Source organism: Hyla sarda, chromosome 12, assembly GCF_029499605.1.
Source record: "Hyla sarda isolate aHylSar1 chromosome 12, aHylSar1.hap1, whole genome shotgun sequence".
In the NCBI taxonomy this organism is placed as follows: Eukaryota; Metazoa; Chordata; class Amphibia; order Anura; family Hylidae; genus Hyla; species Hyla sarda.
In genome coordinates this window covers 66,715,489-66,737,141 of record NC_079200.1, presented here as the reverse complement: position 1 = coordinate 66,737,141, position 21,653 = coordinate 66,715,489, and the positions used below count along the sequence as shown (strand labels likewise).

The following is a 21,653-nucleotide window of genomic DNA, read 5'->3' as shown; positions in this document are numbered from 1 at the left end:
GGTGAGGTCAGCGACAACTGGCAGAGGAACTTCAGCGGGATCCATGGCCGGATCTACTGTCACGATGCCGGCTGGCAGGTAGTGGATCCTCTGTGCCAGAGAGGGATTGGCGTGGACCGTGCTAGTGGATCGGTTCTAAGTCACTACTGGTTTTCACCAGAGCCCGCCGCAAAGCGGGATGGACTTGCTGCGGCGGTAGTGACCAGGTCGTATCCACTAGCAACGGCTCAACCTCTCTGACTGCTGAAGATAGGCGCGGTACAAGGGAGTAGACAGAAGCAAGGTCGGACGTAGCAGAAGGTCGGGGCAGGCAGCAAGGATCGTAGTCAGGGGCAACGGCAGGAGGTCTGGAACACAGGCTAGGAACACACAAGGAAACGCTTTCACTGGCACGATGGCAACAAGATCCGGCAAGGGAGTGCAGGGGAAGTGAGGTGATATAGGGAAGTGCACAGGTGAACACACTAATTGGAATCACTGCGCCAATCAGCGGCGCAGTGGCCCTTTAAATCGCAAAGACCCGGCGCGCGCGCGCCCTAGGGAGCGGGGCCGCGCGCGACGGGACAGGAGCGAGGGAGAGCGAGTCAGGTACGGGAGCCGGGGTGCGCATCGCGAGCGGGCGCTACCCGCATCGCGAATCGCATCCCGGCTGGAAGCGGAATCGCAGCGCCCCGGGTCAGTGGATCTGACCGGAGCGCTGCAGTGGGGAGAGTGTAGCGAGCGCTCCGGGGAGGGGCGGGGACCCGGAGCGCTCGGCGTAACACTGACATACCCCCCAGGGTGGTATGCATGTGGTACGCTACCTGACAGATTGAGAACCCTGCAGAGAATAGGTATAGAGCCATACCCCAACTGAGTCAATGTAATTTGTCAATAGTAGGTCACCCACAGGGTGACACAAGCAAATAAAGCGGCCCCCACTACAGTCCCTAGAAAGGGACCCTGCAGATATTAAACTGATAAAAACAGACATGACAGGCCTAGGCTATAATAGTGTTTGGTTGCCACAAGGGGGAGCTCAGTGCCTGGTGCCACAAGAAGCAATGGAAAACAAGGGCACAATACAATTATTGGCCACTAATTTTGCTAATTTTGGAAGGTTGTGATTTCACGCTGTACACTGTACGGTTAAAATGAACAGTAAAGAAAATGTTTTCTTTATTTTGTGGGTCAATACGATTAAAATGAAATCCATGGTTACATGGTTTTCTATTTTTTATAAATTTTTTTGGAATGTGAATGTATTTATTAAGTTTTTTGGAATGTGATGTGACAAAAAAAGCAGCAATTTTGGACTCTTTTTTTTACATTTAGACGGTCACTGTACAGGATAATTAACATAATATTTTGATAGTTCGGACATTTACGCATGCAGTGATACCAAATATGTTAATAGATTTTTTTAACGCTTTTTAGGATAAAATGGGAAAAAAGGTTGCATTGAAATTTTTAATAGGGAAGGGGCATTTTAATTTTTTTTTTTTAAACTTTTTTTTTTTTTTACACTTTTTATGTCCCCATAGGGGACCATTTACAGCAATCCTTAGATTGCAGATACTGAACAGTGCTATGCATAGGTATAGCACTGATCAGTATTATCAGCAATCTACTTCTCTGGTCTGATCAATGTCAGACTAGAGAAGAAGACCCCGGGATGACAGCCGGAGAAGGTAAGGGGCCCCCTGACCATCATGTTGGATTATCGGATCATCTATTTAAACTCCCGAGGATGCAGTGATCTGTATTGATGGCGATCGCTGATGTCTGCCATTAACTGTGGGTCCTTGGCTGCTGATAATAGCCAGGACCTGCAGTGCATGATGTGAACACCGCTCCAGTGCTCGCATCATGTACAGGACATAAATGTATGTCCTGGTGCGTTAAGTACCAGGATACCAGGATGTACATTTACGTCCTGTGTTGTTAACGGGTTAACATAAGGAGGGCCTAGGCTATAAGAAGATTGAAAAGACCCTGAAACTGAGCTGCAGCATGGTGGGCAAGACCATACAGAATTTTAACAGGACAGGTTCCAATCAGAAAAGGCCTTGCCATGGTCGAGAAGAAGTTGAGTGCTCAGTGTCCTATCCAGAGGTTGTCTTTGGAAAATAGACACGAGTGCTGCCAGCATTGCTGCAGAGATTGAAGGGGTGGGGGTCAGCCAGTTAGCCATATGCCACTCACTGCATCAAATTGGTTTGCATGGCTGTCATCTGAGAATGGAGTTTCTTCTACAGACGATGCAGAAGAAAGCCCACAGTTTGCTGAAGACAAAGTCTAAGGACATGGATTACTGGAACAATGTCCTGTGGTCCGATGAGACCAAGATAAACCTTTTTTGTTCAGATGGTGTCAGGTATGTGGTGGCAACCAGGTGTGGAGTGCAAAGACATGTGTCTTGTCTACAGTCAAGCATGGTGGTGGGAGTGGGATGATCTGGGCCTGCATGAGTGATGCTGGCACTGCGGAGCTACAGTTCATTGAGGGAACCATGAATGCCAACATGTACTGAAGCAGAGCATAATTTCCTCCCTTTGGACAATGGACAGCAGAGGAGTATTCCAACATGATAATGGCCCCCAACACACCTCCAAAACAACCACTGCCATGTTAAAGAAGCTGAGGGTAAAGGTGATGGACTGGCCAACTATGTCTCCAGACCTCACAAGAGGCCAAACCTTCCTTTGTGCTCTGTCATGCAAGTAATGTCATCAGGCGCCTGAACGCAGAGGAAAGAAGAGGCCATGCTGATTGAGTCAACGGGAAAGAAGACGAGCAGCAGGAGGTAAGTATGCCGGGGCCAGAGGGGGATGGACGGGGGACTGCTACCTACCCAATGTGAGGGAACCGCTGCCTGAAATTAGCAGCTCGGTGGTGTGTCGTTTGTTTTTCCTGCAACTTTTAACCTGTATTGGAATAAAGCTTAAAGTTTTAAAGGAATTGCTGGATCCTCCATCGTTGTTCTTTACTGGAACTGCTGCCTACCTAATGTGGGGGACTTCTGCTGTCTTCCTAATGTGGGGGACTTCTGCTGCCTACTCAATATGGGGAACTTTCTACTACATTCCTGCCTAGCTAATATGGGCACTAACTACCAAGCTAATAAGGAGGCACCTAATACCTACATAGCTTATATGGGGGTTTTCATACAGGGGACAGCTATCTGGGAGAGTTACCTTCAGGTATGGGTGGGCCATACCTACTCGGTGCACCTATGTGATGGGGGGAGGGGGGCATTATTACTGTTTGGAGCATTATAGGTGCTGGGAAAGTGTGGATCCTTAAATGTTTGGCAGGTTCTGCAGCTGATTGGCCTGGCGCCCGCACCTCCTCATTGGCCAGGCCAGCAGCGTCACTCATTAATGAACAGTCCTGCAAGGAAGGAGGATCGAAGCCAGCTCTGGAACCAAGAGCAGGTAGGTATGTTACAGCATCCTTTAAACCTGAGACAACTGGAGCAGTTTGCTTATGAGGAGTGGGCAAAGATACCTGGAGATACCAAGTGCAGAAGTCTCATTAAGAGTTACAGAAATTGATTGCAGTGACAAAATACTAAATTTAGGGAACCATCATTTTTGTCCAGGCGAATTTCATTATTATTATTATTATTATTATTTTTTTTTTTTATGATTTTCAGTAAATCTTTATTCATTATTACTTCTGTCAGGTTAAAATTATTTAAGGAAGCATTGTGGGTTACTCTGTCTTTAAAGGAGAGCTTCGGCAAAAATTACCCTATTTCCTATCCATAGGATACAGGATAAGTAGCTGATCGCAGGTGATCTGACTGCTGGGACCCCCCCGCCATCTCCATGATGGAACCCGGTGCTCAGTGAGGAGTGGGTGCTGCAGACAGCACACCCTCCATTCATTTCTATAGGAGTACCAAAAATACCTGAGTACAGCACTCCTATAGAAATTAATGGAGCATGTGCTGTCTACAAGTCAAGTAGACGACACACACCCCCTACTGAGAGAGCTGGGGTCCCGTCTTGGAGATCGCAGGGGTCCCAGCAGTTGGGCGTATCCATGTCTGTATATACACATTCCATACAGTATAAATACTTATCCTACATATACATCCTAAATATCTTTGTATCCTACATGTGCACATCCCATATACCTACTGATTTTATAAATATATTTATTTATATATTGATCCCATATAGCTACTGGTCCTATAGGCACATCCCATATACCTAGTGATCCTATCTATACACATCCCATTTACAATGAAACCTTTTCAAAAGACCACCTCTTTAAGAAGATCATCCACACTACATCCCATACACCTTTTATACACATCATATATATATATCCTATATATATTTTGATCCTATATACACACCTCTTATACCTACTAAACCCAGCATTTCTACAAGTGTCTCTTACCACACTATACATTTATACCTCACTATTCTATGTATTGTTACACAGGGTTCCCCCATGCCTCTGTGCATACCTCTCAGCTATGTTATATACGAGTCTCCCACGTTTCATATTTACCTATATAAGTATGTGCTGTATGTAAAAGTTATCTTAGCAAAGAGGGATTGCAGCTTTATTTGCATAAAACTGGAAAATCCCTTTAATATTTGTGCAGTAAAAAGTTGCCGAGAACACCTTTTGTGGGCAACAAAAGCAGTTGACACACTTTTAACCCCTAAATCCACACTCTTACCTCTGGGGTTCCACAAATCTTAGTTGAGATATTGTAATCCAAAGATTATTAGAAAGACAAGCCTCAAGATTATCAATGAACGTTTATTCAGAAAACAGTATAAAAAAGGAAGAACTTCAAAGAGGTGAAGAGGGGACCCCATATAACCAGGAACATTTACCTTCTGTAAATACCATCCTGGCTAGTGGAGGCACTTTAACTTGTTGCAGGGGTAAAGCCCCTCTGTCCGTTTCAGTGCTGGAAATAATATCACAGTGATAGATAGGATGCCTGCCCACAGTAAATATATGACCTTCCCCCAGTAAAGTATCAGCAGCCTAACTATATTAAACTAGCACAGACTCAGAGGGTGAAATGTTATTTATAATGGCATAGACATTCTTATGTGATGCAGGGTGATCTCTGTCTGCCCCAGTCCAATAAATAATATCATGGAAAGGAAGCTTATCCACATAAAAAAAAATCTATTCTACAGACGAATGGTAATAAAAAAGGACCAAGCTCCCACAGGCTCAGAGGGTGAAGTATGTTATTTCTAATGACAGGAGACATTCAGAAGGCATTCTTAATAACAATTGTGTGGGCAAGGGGAAGACAATGATTTATTTTTCAGTATTTGATGTAGATTTGGGGTTAATAACCTCAATATATATATATATTCCTGTGTGGTTGTGTTTATATACACAGCTGTAAGAGGCCTGTATCTACAGTATGTTGCGTTGTGTATTACACTATCATATACAACTATCTAAAACAATAGCATGTAGCCATAATATCCATATATTTATATAGTAATTATATACAACCCTGCTAGAACCAGTAGAGCTTATAACTTAAAGAGACTACTGTCCCAGGAATAAATATTGAATATGAAGTTGATATTTACACGCATCTTACACTATATATATATATATATATATATATATATATCATATGGTCTGCTATTGCTGAAATATTCATGGTGGGTATTATGTCACATAATGTGCAAATCCAACAGAATCCTGTTCTCGACATGTCACGCATTACATTCGACATCCATTTAAAGGGGTACTACTGTGGAAAACTTTTTTTATAGAAGTAATTTACAATTCTTTTTAACTTTCTGGCACCAGTTGATAAAAAAAAAAAAAAGTTTGCCCCGGTAGTACCCCTTTAATGCCTAAATGCCAGAGGCCCTCCAAAGGACATCTTGGCCTTTTCATATGCAATATGAACATTCCCTTTCATTTCTGTAACATGCAGTTCCAAGTTCCACCACATCCTAGTGTAATTAATTCCCCCACATCTTAAAGGGGTACTCCGGTGGAAAACTTTTTTTTTTTTTTTTTTAATCAACTGGTGCCAGAAAGTTAAACAGATTTGTAAATTACTTCTATTAAAAAAGCTTAATCCTTTCAGTACTTATTAGCAGCTGTATGCTTCAGAGGAAATTATTTTCTTTTTGGAACACAGAGCTCTCTGCTGACATTACGAGCATAGTGCTCTCTGCTGACATTTCTGTCCATTTTTAGAACTGTTCAGAGTAGGAGAAAATCCCCATAGAAAACATATGCTGCTCTGGACAGTTCCTAAAATGGACAGAGATATCAGCAGAGAGCACTGTGCTCGTGATGTCAGCAGAGAGCACTGTGTTCCAAAAACAAAATAACTTCCTCTGTAGTATTCAGCAGGTAATAAGGACTGGAAGGATAAAAAAATTTTTTTATAGAAGTAATTTACAAATCTGTTTAACTTTTTGGCACCAGTTTATTTTAAAAAAAAAAAAATGTTTTCCACTGGAGTACCCCTTTAATGGAACTGGAAATGCTTATCTTGCTTTGTTCTGATTCAGTAAAAATACTGAAACCTTTAAGATATAAAGCTTTTTGTACTGCAGTTTGTAAATGAGCCTTGTTGTATTCTTTAAAGGGGTACTCCACCCCTAGACATCTTATCCCCTATCCAAAGGATAGGGGATAAGATGTCTGATCGCGAGGGTCCCGCTGCTGGGGACCCCCACAATATAGCATGCGGCACCCACCTGTTTCTGCGCCGGAAGCGCTGGAGGGTCTGGGTCCTGACCACCGGAACGGATTCCGTGACGTTACGACTCCGCCCCCGTGTGACATCATGCCCCGTCCCCTCAATGCAAGTCTATGGGAGGGGGCGTGACATCACACGGGGGCGGAGTCGTGACATCACGGACTTCCGTTCCGGTGGTCGGGACCCAGACCTTCCAGCGCTTCCGGAGCAGAAACAGGTGGGTGCCGCATGCTATATTGCGGGGGTCCCCAGCGGCAGGACCCCCGTGATCAGACATCTTATCCCCTATCCTTTGGATAGGGGATAAGATGTCTAGGGGTGGAGTACCCCTTTAAATGCACATATTATAAGGTCACACCAGTGACATAAAGTTCCTCTCTACTGTCCACTACTTGTCCATATAGCAAAAGCTGACCTGGCTGCTACCAGCAGATTATACTGTTCCACATTATATCCTGTAGATTGGGCTCTATGTTATTGCTAAGAATTATTACAGGATTACAATAGGATATTTACCACTTGCTGCCACTCCCAGGATACCCATCTTTTAATAAACGCTTTAATGACGATGTCTGCAGCATCAGATATTAGGCTTGGTATAATTATAGTACAACTATAATACAATATATGCACATTCTGACTGTTTTGCACTGGAGTCCTCCAATAGGTGGCAATAGAGAGCCACCTTTCTTTCCTCTGAAGGAGTGCTAATTTGCATATCATTTTCCCAGGAAGCAGTGCCTACCTTATATCACTCCCTTTGCCAGTTTGGTGGTCCCAGTGACATACTACCCACTCAGACCCACTCAAATGGCTGCACCTTAGAATTTGCAAACACTGGACGCTTGTAGGAATTAATAGTTTTTTTCCTCATACTCAAAGCATTCACTATAATTTACTTAGACCAGACATTATACCATAATGTATCACTCATCAATCATCAGCAGGAGGAGGAGATCCCCTGCAAGTGAGCATGTTGAGTGTACAGCAAAGCAGAACTCTATTTGGCACTTACTAAGATAGATCACAAAATATGGTAGTCAGTGGGTGGAACAAAGTTGTGTGTCTTGAATTGTGTTTGGAGTTAAAGGGGTATTCCAGGCCAAAACTTTTTTTTATATATCAACTGGCTCCGGAAAGTTAAACAGATTTGTAAATTACTTCTATTAAAAAAATCTTAATCCTTCCAATAGTTATTAGCTTCTGAAGTTGAGTTGCTATTTTCTGTCTAACTGCTTTTCTGATGACTCACGTCCCGGGAGCTGTCCAGCTCCTATGGGGATATTTTCCCATCATGCACAGCTCCCGGGACGTGACATCATCATTGAGCAGTTAGACAGAAAACTTCAGAAGCTAATAACTATTGGAAGGATTAAGATTTTTTAATAGAAGTAATTTACAAATCTGTTTAACTTTCCGGAGCCAGTTGATATATCAAAAAAAGTTTTTGCCTGGAATACCCCTTTAATTCTATTCATACCCTTTCTATAAAGAAATCCCCAATAAAAGGTTATGTCACAGATGGAGGACTTTGCTGCAAAAGGGGACTATTAGGATAAAAGATAGGCATCCATGTTGACTCCCCCCGCTCAAACTGTACATGATCCTGGGATTTATATGAAGATATTTCCACAATGCAGGAATCCACTACAGGATATAAAGGAGTGCGGTTGTTTGTCAGTCTGTCCCAGTGTCCTATGTTACCGCTGGTTTGTTTCTGGTGGCATTCAGATGAAGTCGCCCTAGGAGAAGTTTCCAAAGGAAGCTATAAAGAAAAAACAAAGTTCATTAAAAAACTAAAATCTCCCACAATGCACCAGAGAAGACCTCAGATAGGAAATTAGAAAATGTAGTTCTGAAGGTGACTAGAGTATAAGGCAGTACTTTCCAGACTGGGTGTCGTGACACATTAGTGTGTCGGCAGCAGTCTCCAGGGGTGTTGCAAGACCATCCCATCCCACCATGCAGCATCAACCGCCACTGGTCACTGTACTTAGTGGCAACAGATGTGCTGCCTGATCTTCAACTGGCAGTGAGCAGTGGTGGCGGCCTGTACTTCTGACGAGTGAGGCCCCTGGCGCCTGAGGAGCAGGAGGACGTCACTGATCAGATGCCATCAAGAGCCACCAAGTCTGCACCTGGGCGTGCGGTGGAGATGGTCTATTAAATAAAATAGCACAGGGGGTAAATAAGTTAGCGTTGATGAAATGGCACAGGGAGTGATGGGGGTGAAATGGCACAGGGAGTGATGGGGGTGAAATGGCACAGGGAGTGATGAAGGGGGGGGGTGAAATGGCACAGGGAGTTATGGGGGGAGGGGGTGAAATGGCACAGAGAGTGATGAAGGGGGTAAAGTGGCACAGTGGGTGATGAAGGGGGAGGGGGGGTAAAATGGCACAGGTGTGATGAAGAGATGGTGAAGAATGAATTGGCACAATTATATGGCACAGGGTGATTAATAAAATGGTATAGGTGATGAATGAAATGGCACAGTTGGTGATGAAGTGGCACAGAGGGTGATTAAGTGGGTTGATGAAATGGCACAGGAGGTAATGAAGGGGGAATAAAATGACACAGGGGTGATGAAGAAGGTGATAAAATGGCACAGGGGGTGATGAAGGTGTGAACAAATGGCACAAGGGGGTAATGAAGAGGGAATAAAATGACACAGGGGGTGATGGAGAGGGTGATTAAATGGCACAGGGGGTGATGAAGGGGGTGAACAAATGGCACAAGGGGGTGATAAAATGGCACAAGGGAAGGGGGGGGGTTATTCTGGATACTGATATATAAGAATTTATATATGTATTCTACTATTGTGGCACTGTGGATCTTCCTTACTGTTAATCCCTCCCCCAGGGTAACATAGGAAGCACAGCATGGTATGTACAATTGGCAGTACAGTGTGGAGTGTGTCATAAAACTATGCTTGTCTAAAATGTTGTCACCAACACAAAAATGTTTACAAAGCTCAGGAATACGAGTTGATGTAACCCGTATCTACTGTACCTTGACTAAGTAGCTGCAGATTGCGGACTTCCTCACGAACTTGCAGCTGTAAAACCTGCTGTAGAACCTCTTGCCGCTGAGACTCATGGATGATCCCCATGCGCTGCAACTTCTCTGCGTTAAGCCTTAGCAGAGCCCGACCTGAGAAAAAATGAGTGACATGGACAGGACTGTGAGATTCCTCTGCTTGGATGGTTACTAAATGCATCATAAATTATGCATACTACATTGTAGTAAATGGAGCATGGTGAATGTAGAAGTAAACAGCAAACACTTTCACTTTCTACTGTACTGAAATCCTTACAAGTGATCTTGTATTTGTCTTTGACCCATTCTTAATTATACAGAACTATAAACAATGTATTCTACACTATATATAACTCCAAGGAGGACATAAAATAAACTTCATATACCTGTTTTCCCTATTTTTTTAGTAGGCTGATCGTCCTTGCTATAGATCCCGATTCTCTTCTCTTTCCTCTTATCTGTCTAAAGATCTGCAAAATCTCCTATCTTTATAGAGCCTGATTCTCTCTTTATTCGATTCTAATTCCCTTATCTCTCTATAGATCATCAAGTAGTATTCTATATATACTTATTCCCTCCTCTTTTTTATAGGTTCTCATTCTCTCATCTATTTATTAAGCCACAATCTCTGTTCTCTGTAGACCAGGGGTCTCAAACTGGTGGCCCTCCAGATGTTGCAAATCTTCAACTCCCAGCATGCCTGGACATGCCCAGACTGTCAGGAATGCCGGGAGTTGAAGTATTGCAACATCTGGAGGCTCAAAAGTTTGAGACCCCAGCTGCAAACCCTAGATTCTATGGCTGACATTTATTATTGTCTTTAGACAGTTTTTTTGTGTCTAGAAAAGGTGCAAAAAAGGCGCAAGCAGGGTTTATTTGCGCCTTTTGGTTTACACATTTCTGCAGATTTTGATTTGCAATCCACTGATTTTGTCAATACACATAATACGAAAGGGTTTTATGAACTGCGCCTTTTTGTGAAAAGGTGCAAAAAAGGCGCAAAGCCACTGAAAAGACTGTAATACTACACCAGCCCAGACTTAGCTTACAGTGGGGATCAAAAGTTGGGGCACCCCAGGTAAAAATTTGTATTAATGTGCATAAAGAAGCCAAGGAAAGATGGAAAAATCTCCAAAAGGCTTCAAATTACATATAAGACATTCTTATAATATGTCAACAAAAGTTAGATTTAATTTCCATCATTTACACTTTCAAAATAACAGAAAAAAAAAAAAAAAATGGCGTCTGCAAAAGTTTGGGCACCCTGCAGAATTTATAGCATGTACTGCCCCCTTTGCAAAGCTGAGACTTGTCAGTATCATGGATTGTTCTCAATCATCATCTGGGAAGACCAGGTGATGTCAATCTCAAAGGTTTTAAATGCCCAGACTCATCTGACCTTGCCCCAACAATCAGCACCATGGGTTCTTCTAAGCAGTTGTCTAGAAATCTGAAACTGAAAATAGTTGACGCTCACAAAACTGGAGAAGGCTATAAGAAGATAGCAAAACGTTTTCAGATGTAAATATCCTCTGTTTGGAATGTAATTAAGAAATCAGATAAAACCTCTTATACGTCCGCACCACAAAAATCAGCATTTGAACTTTGCAAATGAACATATAGACAAGCCTGATGCATTTTGGAAACAAGTTCTATGGACCGATGAGGTTAAAATTGAACTTTTTGGCCGGAATGAGCAAAGGTACGTTTGAAGAAGGGGAACAGAATTTAATGAAAAGAACCTCTGTCCAACTGTTAAGCATGGGGGTGGATCAATCATGCTTTGGGGTTGTATTGCAGCCAGTGGCACAGGGAACATCTCACGAGTAGAAGGAAAAATTGATTAAATAAAATTTCAGCAAATTTTGGATGCTAACTTGATGCCATCTGTGAAAACTGTGAAGTTAAAGAGAGGATGGCTTCTACAAATGGATAATGATCCTAAACACACCTCGAAATCCACGGGGGATTATATCAAGAGGCGTAAACTGAAGGTTTTGCCATGGCCTTCACAATCTCCTGACTTCAACATAATTGAAAATCTATGTATAGACCTTAAAAGAGCAGTGCATGACAGACAGCCAAGAAATCTCAAAGAACTGGAAGACTTTTGTAAGGAAGAATGGGCAAAGATACCTCAAACAAGAATTGAAAGATTCTTGGCTGGCAACAAAAAACGTTTACAAGCTGTGATACTTGCCAAAGGGGGCAGTACAAGATATTAACTCTGCAGGGTGCCCAAACTTTTGCAGACGCCATTTTTTTGTTTTTTGTTATTTTAAAAGTGTAAATGATGGAAATAAAATCTAACTTTTGTTGACATATTATAAGAATGTCTAATCTGTAATTTGATGCCTTTTGGAGATTTTTCCATCTTTCCTTGGCTTCTTTATGCACATTAATACAAATTTTTACCTGGGGTGGCCAAACTTTTGATCCCCACTGTAGCTTTTTGGTGTATTTGAAGAGAGAAATTTCAGAAAATTTGACCTGCACAAAATTTATCAAATGCTCTGCTACCATTTAATAAATTTGGTGCTCCTACACATTACCAGCACACAAAAAAAGGTGTAGAAAAATGCTTCACTTAGGGTGCATTCACACCAAGTTTTTGCAATACAGTTCCCATCGGAAAAACGGATTCCTCAAAACCTGACTAAACTGTATCAAAACGTGTGTACAAATTTCAACCCGTATACAGTTAAAAACCGTATACGGTTTGAAAAATGATGTCCGGTTGCATGTTAAAAAAAAATTATACGGTTTAATACAGTTTTTCACCCGGACCAAGACTACAGTTTTGGGTAGGGGTAAAAAAACTGACAAAACCGTACAGGATGCAAAATGGACACAACCTGATGTATCTTTTGGCATACGGTTTTCAATGGAGAGTCAATGCATCCGGTTTTCAATACGGTTCCGTACGGTTTTCACATTGAAAATATATATGGGAACTGTACTGCAAAAACGTGGTGTGAATGCACCCTTACACCAACAATGATAAATGCTTCCTTAAACCTACAATGATAAATGCCGGCCTACGTCTCTACTTTGCATAGGTCCCTATTATCTCCTTTCTATATATCCTGGATCTCTCCTCTTTTTATACATCCTGATATGCTTATCTCTATAGATCACAATTATCTCCTGTTTCTATAGATTAAAATTTTCTCATCTCTACATTTAATTTCTCCCTTCTTTCTATAGATCCTGTTTGCTTCTCCTTCTATGGATACTCATCTTATCAACTCTATAAATCCTCTTTATCTTCTGTTACTATGGATCCTGATGTTCTCATCACCATAGATCCTGGTTTTCTTTTCTTCTATAGATCTTAATTTTTTATTTCTATAGATCCCTATTCTGTACTTTTTCTATAGATCCTCATTCTTGCCTCATTCTATATATCTCATATCTTACATATGTCTTTTTCTGTGGATCCCAGTTGTCCCATCTCTATAGATCTTCATTCTCTTCTCTTATCCTCCCCCCCCCCATCAGCTTATCATTTCACGGGTCCGTTTGAGTCTTTCTGCTCCCTCCTCTCTATCTCCTGGGGGGAGGACAGCCCCCTCTTAGTACTTTATACGCTGTGCATTAAGACTTTTAGCCCGCGCTGCCTCGGGATATGGATCTCACAGTGTGTGCTGGTGCGTGTCTGCTAAGATTTTAGAGCAGTCAGATGATTTTCGCTGCTCCGTATGCAGCACTCAGAGACACGACACCGTGAGGGTGACACAGCCTGCTGGCTCTACATATATACAGAGCAGCTGATTCCTGACATAAATGACAGCGTACAGAGAGAGGGGCATCACAGAATAAGAGCCGACCTGAGGTTCTCATCACCTGCAATGAAACTGCAACTCACTGCACATCCCAACAGGCATGGGGTGTTAAAGGATGTGAGGAGTTGTGGTTTTTACAAAAGGTGGACAGTGGAAGGTGCCAAATCACTGATGTAGAGAAACCTACTGAGGTTGAACTACCTGTGATGGCGTGGTGGGAGAAGGCCTCGACATAGGTGAGATAGTTGTGAGGACAGTGTTTCTTCAGCCACTTGCACACGTCTTGCTGAGTCCAGAGGACAACAGGTTTAGTGAGGCAGCTGAAGGACGGACTGGTGTGATATATGCCGTATTGATCGCTGGGTCTGACCTAAGCAGGGGACAAATTGAGAATTACTCAGTGCAGACAAGACGCATCAACAGCATCAGGATCAGACTTGTATTTTCTTACAGCCACACCTACTGTATCTATTTCTCTGTTCTATCCTCTTCCACATTTGTTATTATGTCTATACAGAATATTGTACACTCAATATTCATCTTCCTTTACCCTACATTTATAACACATTGCCCTCACTGCACTTTTATAACATATCACCTTCACTGCACAGTTATAAACACATCTCCCCTACTGCACATTTATAACACATCGCCATCACAGCACATTGTAAGCAAGCAGCTGCTAAAATGGTGAATGGGAAGTATATATCACTGAGGCTTCTTCCAAAAGTGACACAAGACTAGAGTTTGGATCTGGGTTTTGGAAATGACTGAAGGTTCTACCTCACTGCACATTTATAACCCATCTACCTCACTGCACATTTATAACCCATCTACCTCACTGCACATGTATAACTCATCTACCTCACTGCACATTTATAACCCATCTACCTCACTGCACATTTATAACCCATCTACCTCACTGCACATTTATAACTCAACACCATCACTGCACATTTATAACCCATCTACCTCACTGCATATTTATAACCCATCTACCTCACTGCACATTTATAACCCATCTACCTCACTGCACATTTATAACCCATCTACCTCACTGCACATTTATAACCCATCACCATCACTGCACATGTATAACCCATCTACCTCACTGCACATTTATAACCCATCTACCTCACTGAACATGTATAACCCATCTACCTCACTGCACATTTATAACCCATCACCATCACTGCACATGTATAACCCATCTACCTCACTGAACATGTATAACCCATCTACCTCACTGCACATTTATAACCCATCTACCTCACTGCACATTTATAACCCATCACCATCACTGCACATGTATAACCCATCTACCTCACTGCACATGTATAACCCATCTACCTCACTGCACATTTATAACCCATCTACCTCACTGCACATGTATAACCCATCTACCTCACTGCACATTTATAACCCATCTACCTCACTGCACATTTATAACCCATCTACCTCACTGCACATTTATAACCCATCTACCTCACTGCACATTTATAACCCATCTACCTCACTGCACATTTATAACTCAACACCATCACTGCACATTTATAACCCATCTACCTCACTGCATATTTATAACCCATCTACCTCACTGCACATTTATAACCCATCTACCTCACTGCACATTTATAACCCATCTACCTCACTGCACATTTATAACCCATCACCATCACTGCACATGTATAACCCATCTACCTCACTGCACATTTATAACCCATCTACCTCACTGAACATGTATAACCCATCTACCTCACTGCACATTTATAACCCATCACCATCACTGCACATGTATAACCCATCTACCTCACTGAACATGTATAACCCATCTACCTCACTGCACATTTATAACCCATCTACCTCACTGCACATTTATAACCCATCACCATCACTGCACATGTATAACCCATCTACCTCACTGCACATGTATAACCCATCTACCTCACTGCACATTTATAACCCATCTACCTCACTGCACATGTATAACCCATCTACCTCACTGCACATTTATAACCCATCTACCTCACTGCACATTTATAACCCATCTACCTCACTGCACATGTATAACCCATCACCATCACTGCACATTAATGACCCATCTACCTCACTGCACATTTATAACCCATCTACCTCACTGCACATTTATAACCCATCTACCTCACTGCACATTTATAACCCATCTACCTCACTGCACATTTATAACCCATCTACCTCATTGCACATGTATAACCCATCTACCTCACTGCACATTTATAACCCATCTACCTCACTGCACATGTATAACCCATCTACCTCACTGCACATATAACCCATCTACCTCACTGCACATTTATAACCCATCATTGCACATGTATTACCCATCTACCTCACTTCACATTTATAACCCATCTACCTCACTGCACATTTATAACTCATCACATCACTGCACATTTATAACGCATCTACCTCACTGCACATTTATAACCCATCTACCTCACTGCACATTTATAACCCATCTACCTCACTGCACATTTATAACCCATCTACCTCACTGCACATTTATAACCCATCAAGCTCACTGCACATGTATAACCCATCTACCTCACTGCACATTTATAACCCATCTACCTCACTGCACATTTATAACCCATCTACCTCACTGCACATGTATAACCCATCACCATCACTGCACATTTATAACCCATCTACCTCACTGCACATTTATAACTCATCACCATCACTGCACATTTATAACCCATCTACCTCACTGCACATTTGCAACCCATCTACCTCACTGCACATTTATAACCCATCTACCTCACTGCACATGTATAACCCATCTACCTCACTGCACATTTATAACCCATCTACCTCACTGCACATTTATAACCCATCTACCTCACTGCACATGTATAACCCATCACCATCACTGCACATTAATGACCCATCTACCTCACTGCACATTTATAACCCATCTACCTCACTGCACATTTATAACCCATCTACCTCACTGCACATTTATAACCCATCTACCTCACTGCACATTTATAACCCATCTACCTCATTGCACATGTATAACCCATCTACCTCACTGCACATTTATAACCCATCTACCTCACTGCACATTTATAACCCATCTACCTCACTGCACATTTATAACCCATCTACCTCACTGCACATTTATAACCCATCTACCTCACTGCACATTTATAACCCATCATTGCACATTTATAACCCATCTACCTCACTGCACATTTATAACCCATCTACCTTACTACACATTTATAACCCATCTACCTCACTGCACATGTATAACCCATCTACCTCACTGCACATTTATAAACCATCTACCTCACTGCACATTTATAACCCATCTACCTCACTGCACATGTATAACCCATCTACCTCACTGCACATTTATAACCCATCCACCTCACTTCACATTTATAACCCATCTACCTTACTACACATTTATAACCCATCTACCTCACTGCACATGTATAACCCATCTACCTCACTGCACATTTATAAACCATCTACCTCACTGCACATTTATAACCCGTCTACCTCACTGCACATGTATAACCCATCACCATCACTGCACATTAATAACCCATCTACCTCACTGCACATTTATAAGCCATCTACCTCACTGCACATTTATAACTCATCTACCTCACTGCACATTTATAACTCATCACCATCACTGCACATTTATAACCCATCTACCTCACTGCACATTTATAACCCATCTACCTCACTGCACATTTATAACCCATCTACCTCACTGCACATTTATAACCCATCTACCTCACTGCACATTTATAACCCATCTACCTCACTGCACATTTATAACCCATCTACCTCACTGCACATGTATAACCCATCTACCTCACTGCACATTTATAACCCATCTACCTCACTGCACATTTATAACCCATCTACCTCACTGCACATTTATAACCCATCTACCTCACTGCACATTTATAACCCATCTACCTCACTGCACATTTATAACCCATCTACCTCACTGCACATTTATAACCCATCTACCTCACTGCACATTTATAACCCATCTACCTCACTGCACATTTATAACCCATCTACCCCACTGCGCATTTATAACCCATCATTGCACATTTATAACCCATCTACCTCACTGCACATTTATAACCCATCTACCCCACTGCGCATTTATAACCCATCATTGCACATTTATAACCCATCTACCTCACTTCACATTTATAACCCATCTACCTTACTACACATTTATAACCCATCTACCTCACTGCACATTTATAACCCGTCTACCTCACTGCACATGTATAACCCATCACCATCACTGCACATTAATAACCCATCTACCTCACTGCACATTTATAAGCCATCTACCTCACTGCACATTTATAACTCATCTACCTCACTGCACATTTATAACTCATCTACCTCACTGCACATTTATAACTCATCACCATCACTGCACATTTATAACCCATCTACCTCACTGCACATTTATAACCCATCTACCTCACTGCACACTTATAACCCATCTACCTCACTGCACATTTATAACCCATCTACCTCACTGCACATTTATAACCCATCTACCTCACTGCACATTTATAACCCATCTACCTCACTGCACATGTATAACCCATCTACCTCACTGCACATTTATAACCCATCTACCTCACTGCACATTTATAACCCATCTACCTCACTGCACATTTATAACCCATCTACCTCACTGCACATTTATAACCCATCTACCTCACTGCACATTTATAACCCATCTACCTCACTGCACATTTATAACCCATCTACCCCACTGCGCATTTATAACCCATCATTGCACATTTATAACCCATCTACCTCACTGCACATTTATAACCCATCTACCCCACTGCGCATTTATAACCCATCATTGCACATTTATAACCCATCTACCTCACTTCACATTTATAACCCATCTACCTTACTACACATTTATAACCCATCACTATTACTGCACATTTATAACTAATCTCTATTAGGCTAAGTTTCCACTTGGTTTTTTTTCTGGCAGTTTTTGGAAAACTACCACTGCAGTTTTTGAGCCAAAGCCAGAAGTGTATTCAAAAGGAATAGGACATATAAAAGAAGGACTTACACTTCTCCTCCCTTATGGATCCACTTCTGACTTTGGCTCAAAAACTGCTGTGGCAGTATTCCAAAAACTGCCAGAAAAAAATCAAGTGGAAACTTAACCTGACTGCACATTTATAACCCAACTCCAGCACTGAATTATTACACATCTCTTTCACTGCATATTTAAAACTCATCTCTATAAAAATCCCAGCATTGCCTTCATCAATAGGGTTTGAGCCAATATTCCATGGGCTTTACAAAACAAAACCAAAAACCTTGCCAAATCAATGCTCACTTAAGACCCATCTTCATCACTGCACATTTATTAATCACTCCCTCATTCCTCTGTGTATTCACTGCTATTTTGCCCGTACACAGTATTGGCACCTGAAATAGCTTCCTGAACAGCATGTACATGTATATCCTGTTCAGCACTGCAATCTACTTTTTCATCTAAAACATCCTTCATACTGATAATGTATATATTATACAGTGCTGCAGGCCTCCTTGGTTCAATAATTGCCCCTTTCTCCTCGGTACAGGACAGCAATTTCCAGTATTACACATATACTGACGGCAGATGTGCCGCACTGCGCCTCCCTCATTTCATGCATCACGATAGCTGGGCTGTTAGTTAGATACCTCAGTGCTGGGGCAATGTCTGTGTGACAGGACAGCGGCCGAGAGCCGGAATAATGACCGTATCCAATTATCATCGCTGTCCACCGAGGTCACACATGAGCTGCCCAGGCAGGCCCCTTTCCTCCTGACTGTGAGGCATACTACCTCAATACAACCGAATACAGCAACCTGACTGAGCACAGTACACAGTACCAATACATCAATGTATACTAACAACCTGTTAGTTATTAAATTATGCTGAGAATTAAGTAGATCAAAATACAAGTTGTGGTTGTACGGCTATGTTTCTGTTTCTCTATTTTTGTTTAACACTGAAGAAATAACACTGCTACAATATAAAGTAGTGAGTGCACAGCCTGTATAAGTGTTTAATGTTGTGTCCCCTCAAAATAACTCAACACGGCCATTAATGTCTAAACCTTGGAAACAAAAGTGAGTACACCCCTAAGTGGAAATGTCCAAATTGGGCCCAAAGTGTCAATATTTTGTGTGGCCACCATTATTTTCCAGCACAGCCATAAGCCTCTTGGGCATGGAATTCACCAGATCCTCACAGGTTCTTACTAGAGTCCTCTTCTACTTCTCTATGATGACATCACAGAGCTGGTGGATGTTAGAGACCCTGCGCTCCCCCACCTTCCTATGAGGATGCCCCACAGATGTTCAATAGGGTTTAGGTCTGGAGACATGCTTGGCCAGTCCATCACCTTTACCCTCAGCTTCTTTAGCAAGGCAGTGGTGGTCTTGGAGGTGTGTTTGGGGTCATTATCATGTCGGAATACTGTCCTATGGCCCAGTCTCTGAAGGTAGGGGATCATGTTCTGCTTTGGTATTTCACAGTACATGCTGGCATTCATTGGGTTCCCTCAATGAACTGTATCTCCCCAGTGCCAGTAGAACTCATGCAGCCCCAGACCATGACACCCCCACCACCATGCTTGACTGTAGGCAAGACATACTTGTCTTTGTACTCCTCACCTGATTTTCACCACACAGGCTTAACACCATCTGAACCAAATAGGTTTATTTTGGTCTCAGCGGACCACAGGTCATTATTCCAATAATCCATGTCCTTGTCTGCTTGTCTTCAGCAAATGGTTTGCAGGCTTTCTTGTGCATCATCTTTAAAAGAAGCTTCCTTCAGGGACGACAGCCATGCAGACCAATTTGATGCATTGTGTGGCATATGATCAGGCTGACCCCAACCCCTTCAACCTCTGCAGCAATGCTGGCAGCACTCATATGTTTATTTTCCAAAGACAACCTCTGAATATGATGCTGAGCATGTGTACTTAACTTCTTTGGTGGACCTTGGCAAACCCAGTTCTGAGTGGAACCGGTCATGAGAAACCACTGTATGGTCTTACCCAACGTGCTGCATCTCAGTTTCAGGGTCTTGACAATCTTCTTATAGCCTAGGCCACATTTTTTTTCAGATTCTCAGAGAGTTCTTTGCCATGAGGTGCCATGTTGAACTTCCAGCAACCAGTATTAGAGAGCGTGAGAGCAATAACACCAAATTTAAGACACCTGCTTCCTATTTACACCTGAGACCTTGTAACACTAATGAGTCACATGACACCGGGGAGGGAAAAATGGCTAATTGGGCCCAATTTGGACATTTCCACTTAGGGGTGTACTCTCTTTTGAAGGGACACAACATTAAACACTGTTATGCAGGCTGTGCACTCACTACTGTTACGCCGAGCGCTCCGGGTCCCCGCTCCTCCCCGGAGCGCTCGCTTCTCTCTCGCTACCGCAGCGCTCCGGGCAGCTCCACTGACCCGGTGCGCTGCGATACCGTCTCCAGCCGGGATGCGATTCGCGATGCGGGTAGCGCCCGCTCGCGATGCGCATCCCGGCTCCCGTACCTGACTCGCTCTCCGTCTGTCCTGTCCCGGCACGCGCGGCCCCGCTCCCTAGGGCGCGCGCGCGCCGGGTCTCTGCGATTTAAAGGGCCACTGCGCCGCTGATTGGCGCAGTGGTTCCAATTAGTGTGTTCACCTGTGCACTCCCTATTTATACCTCACTTCCCCTTCACTCCCTCGCCGGATCTTGTTGCCATTGTGCCAGTGAAAGCGTTTCCTTGTGTGTTCCTAGCCTGTGTTCCAGACCTCCTGCGGTTGCCCCCGACTACGATCCTTGCTGCCTGCCCTGACCTTCTGCTACGTCCGACCTTGCTTCTGTCTACTCCCTTGTACCGCGCCTATCTTCAGCAGTCAGAGAGGTTGAGCCGTTGCTAGTGGATACGACCTGGTCACTACCGCCGCAGCAAGACCATCCCGCTTTGCGGCGGGCTCTGGTGAAAACCAGTAGTGACTTAGAACCGATCCACTAGCACGGTCCACGCCAATCCCTCTCTGGCACAGAGGATCCAC

General features: G+C 42.9%; 1 protein-coding gene across 1 annotated transcript in view; it reads right to left on the bottom strand.

Moving 5' to 3' along the window:
• Positions 1 to 7,014: 7,014 nt before the first annotated feature.
• Positions 7,015 to 21,653, bottom strand: part of SAMD10 (sterile alpha motif domain containing 10) — a 34,701-nt gene continuing 20,062 nt past the window's right edge. Inside the window, exons 3-5 of the mRNA XM_056549372.1 lie at positions 13,726 to 13,894; positions 9,713 to 9,853; positions 7,015 to 8,468 (exon numbers count right to left, since the gene is read on the bottom strand). Of these exons, the coding sequence (XP_056405347.1) occupies positions 8,446 to 8,468; positions 9,713 to 9,853; positions 13,726 to 13,894 (333 nt within the window). The 3' untranslated portion in view covers positions 7,015 to 8,445. The remainder of the gene's footprint in view (positions 8,469 to 9,712; positions 9,854 to 13,725; positions 13,895 to 21,653) is intronic.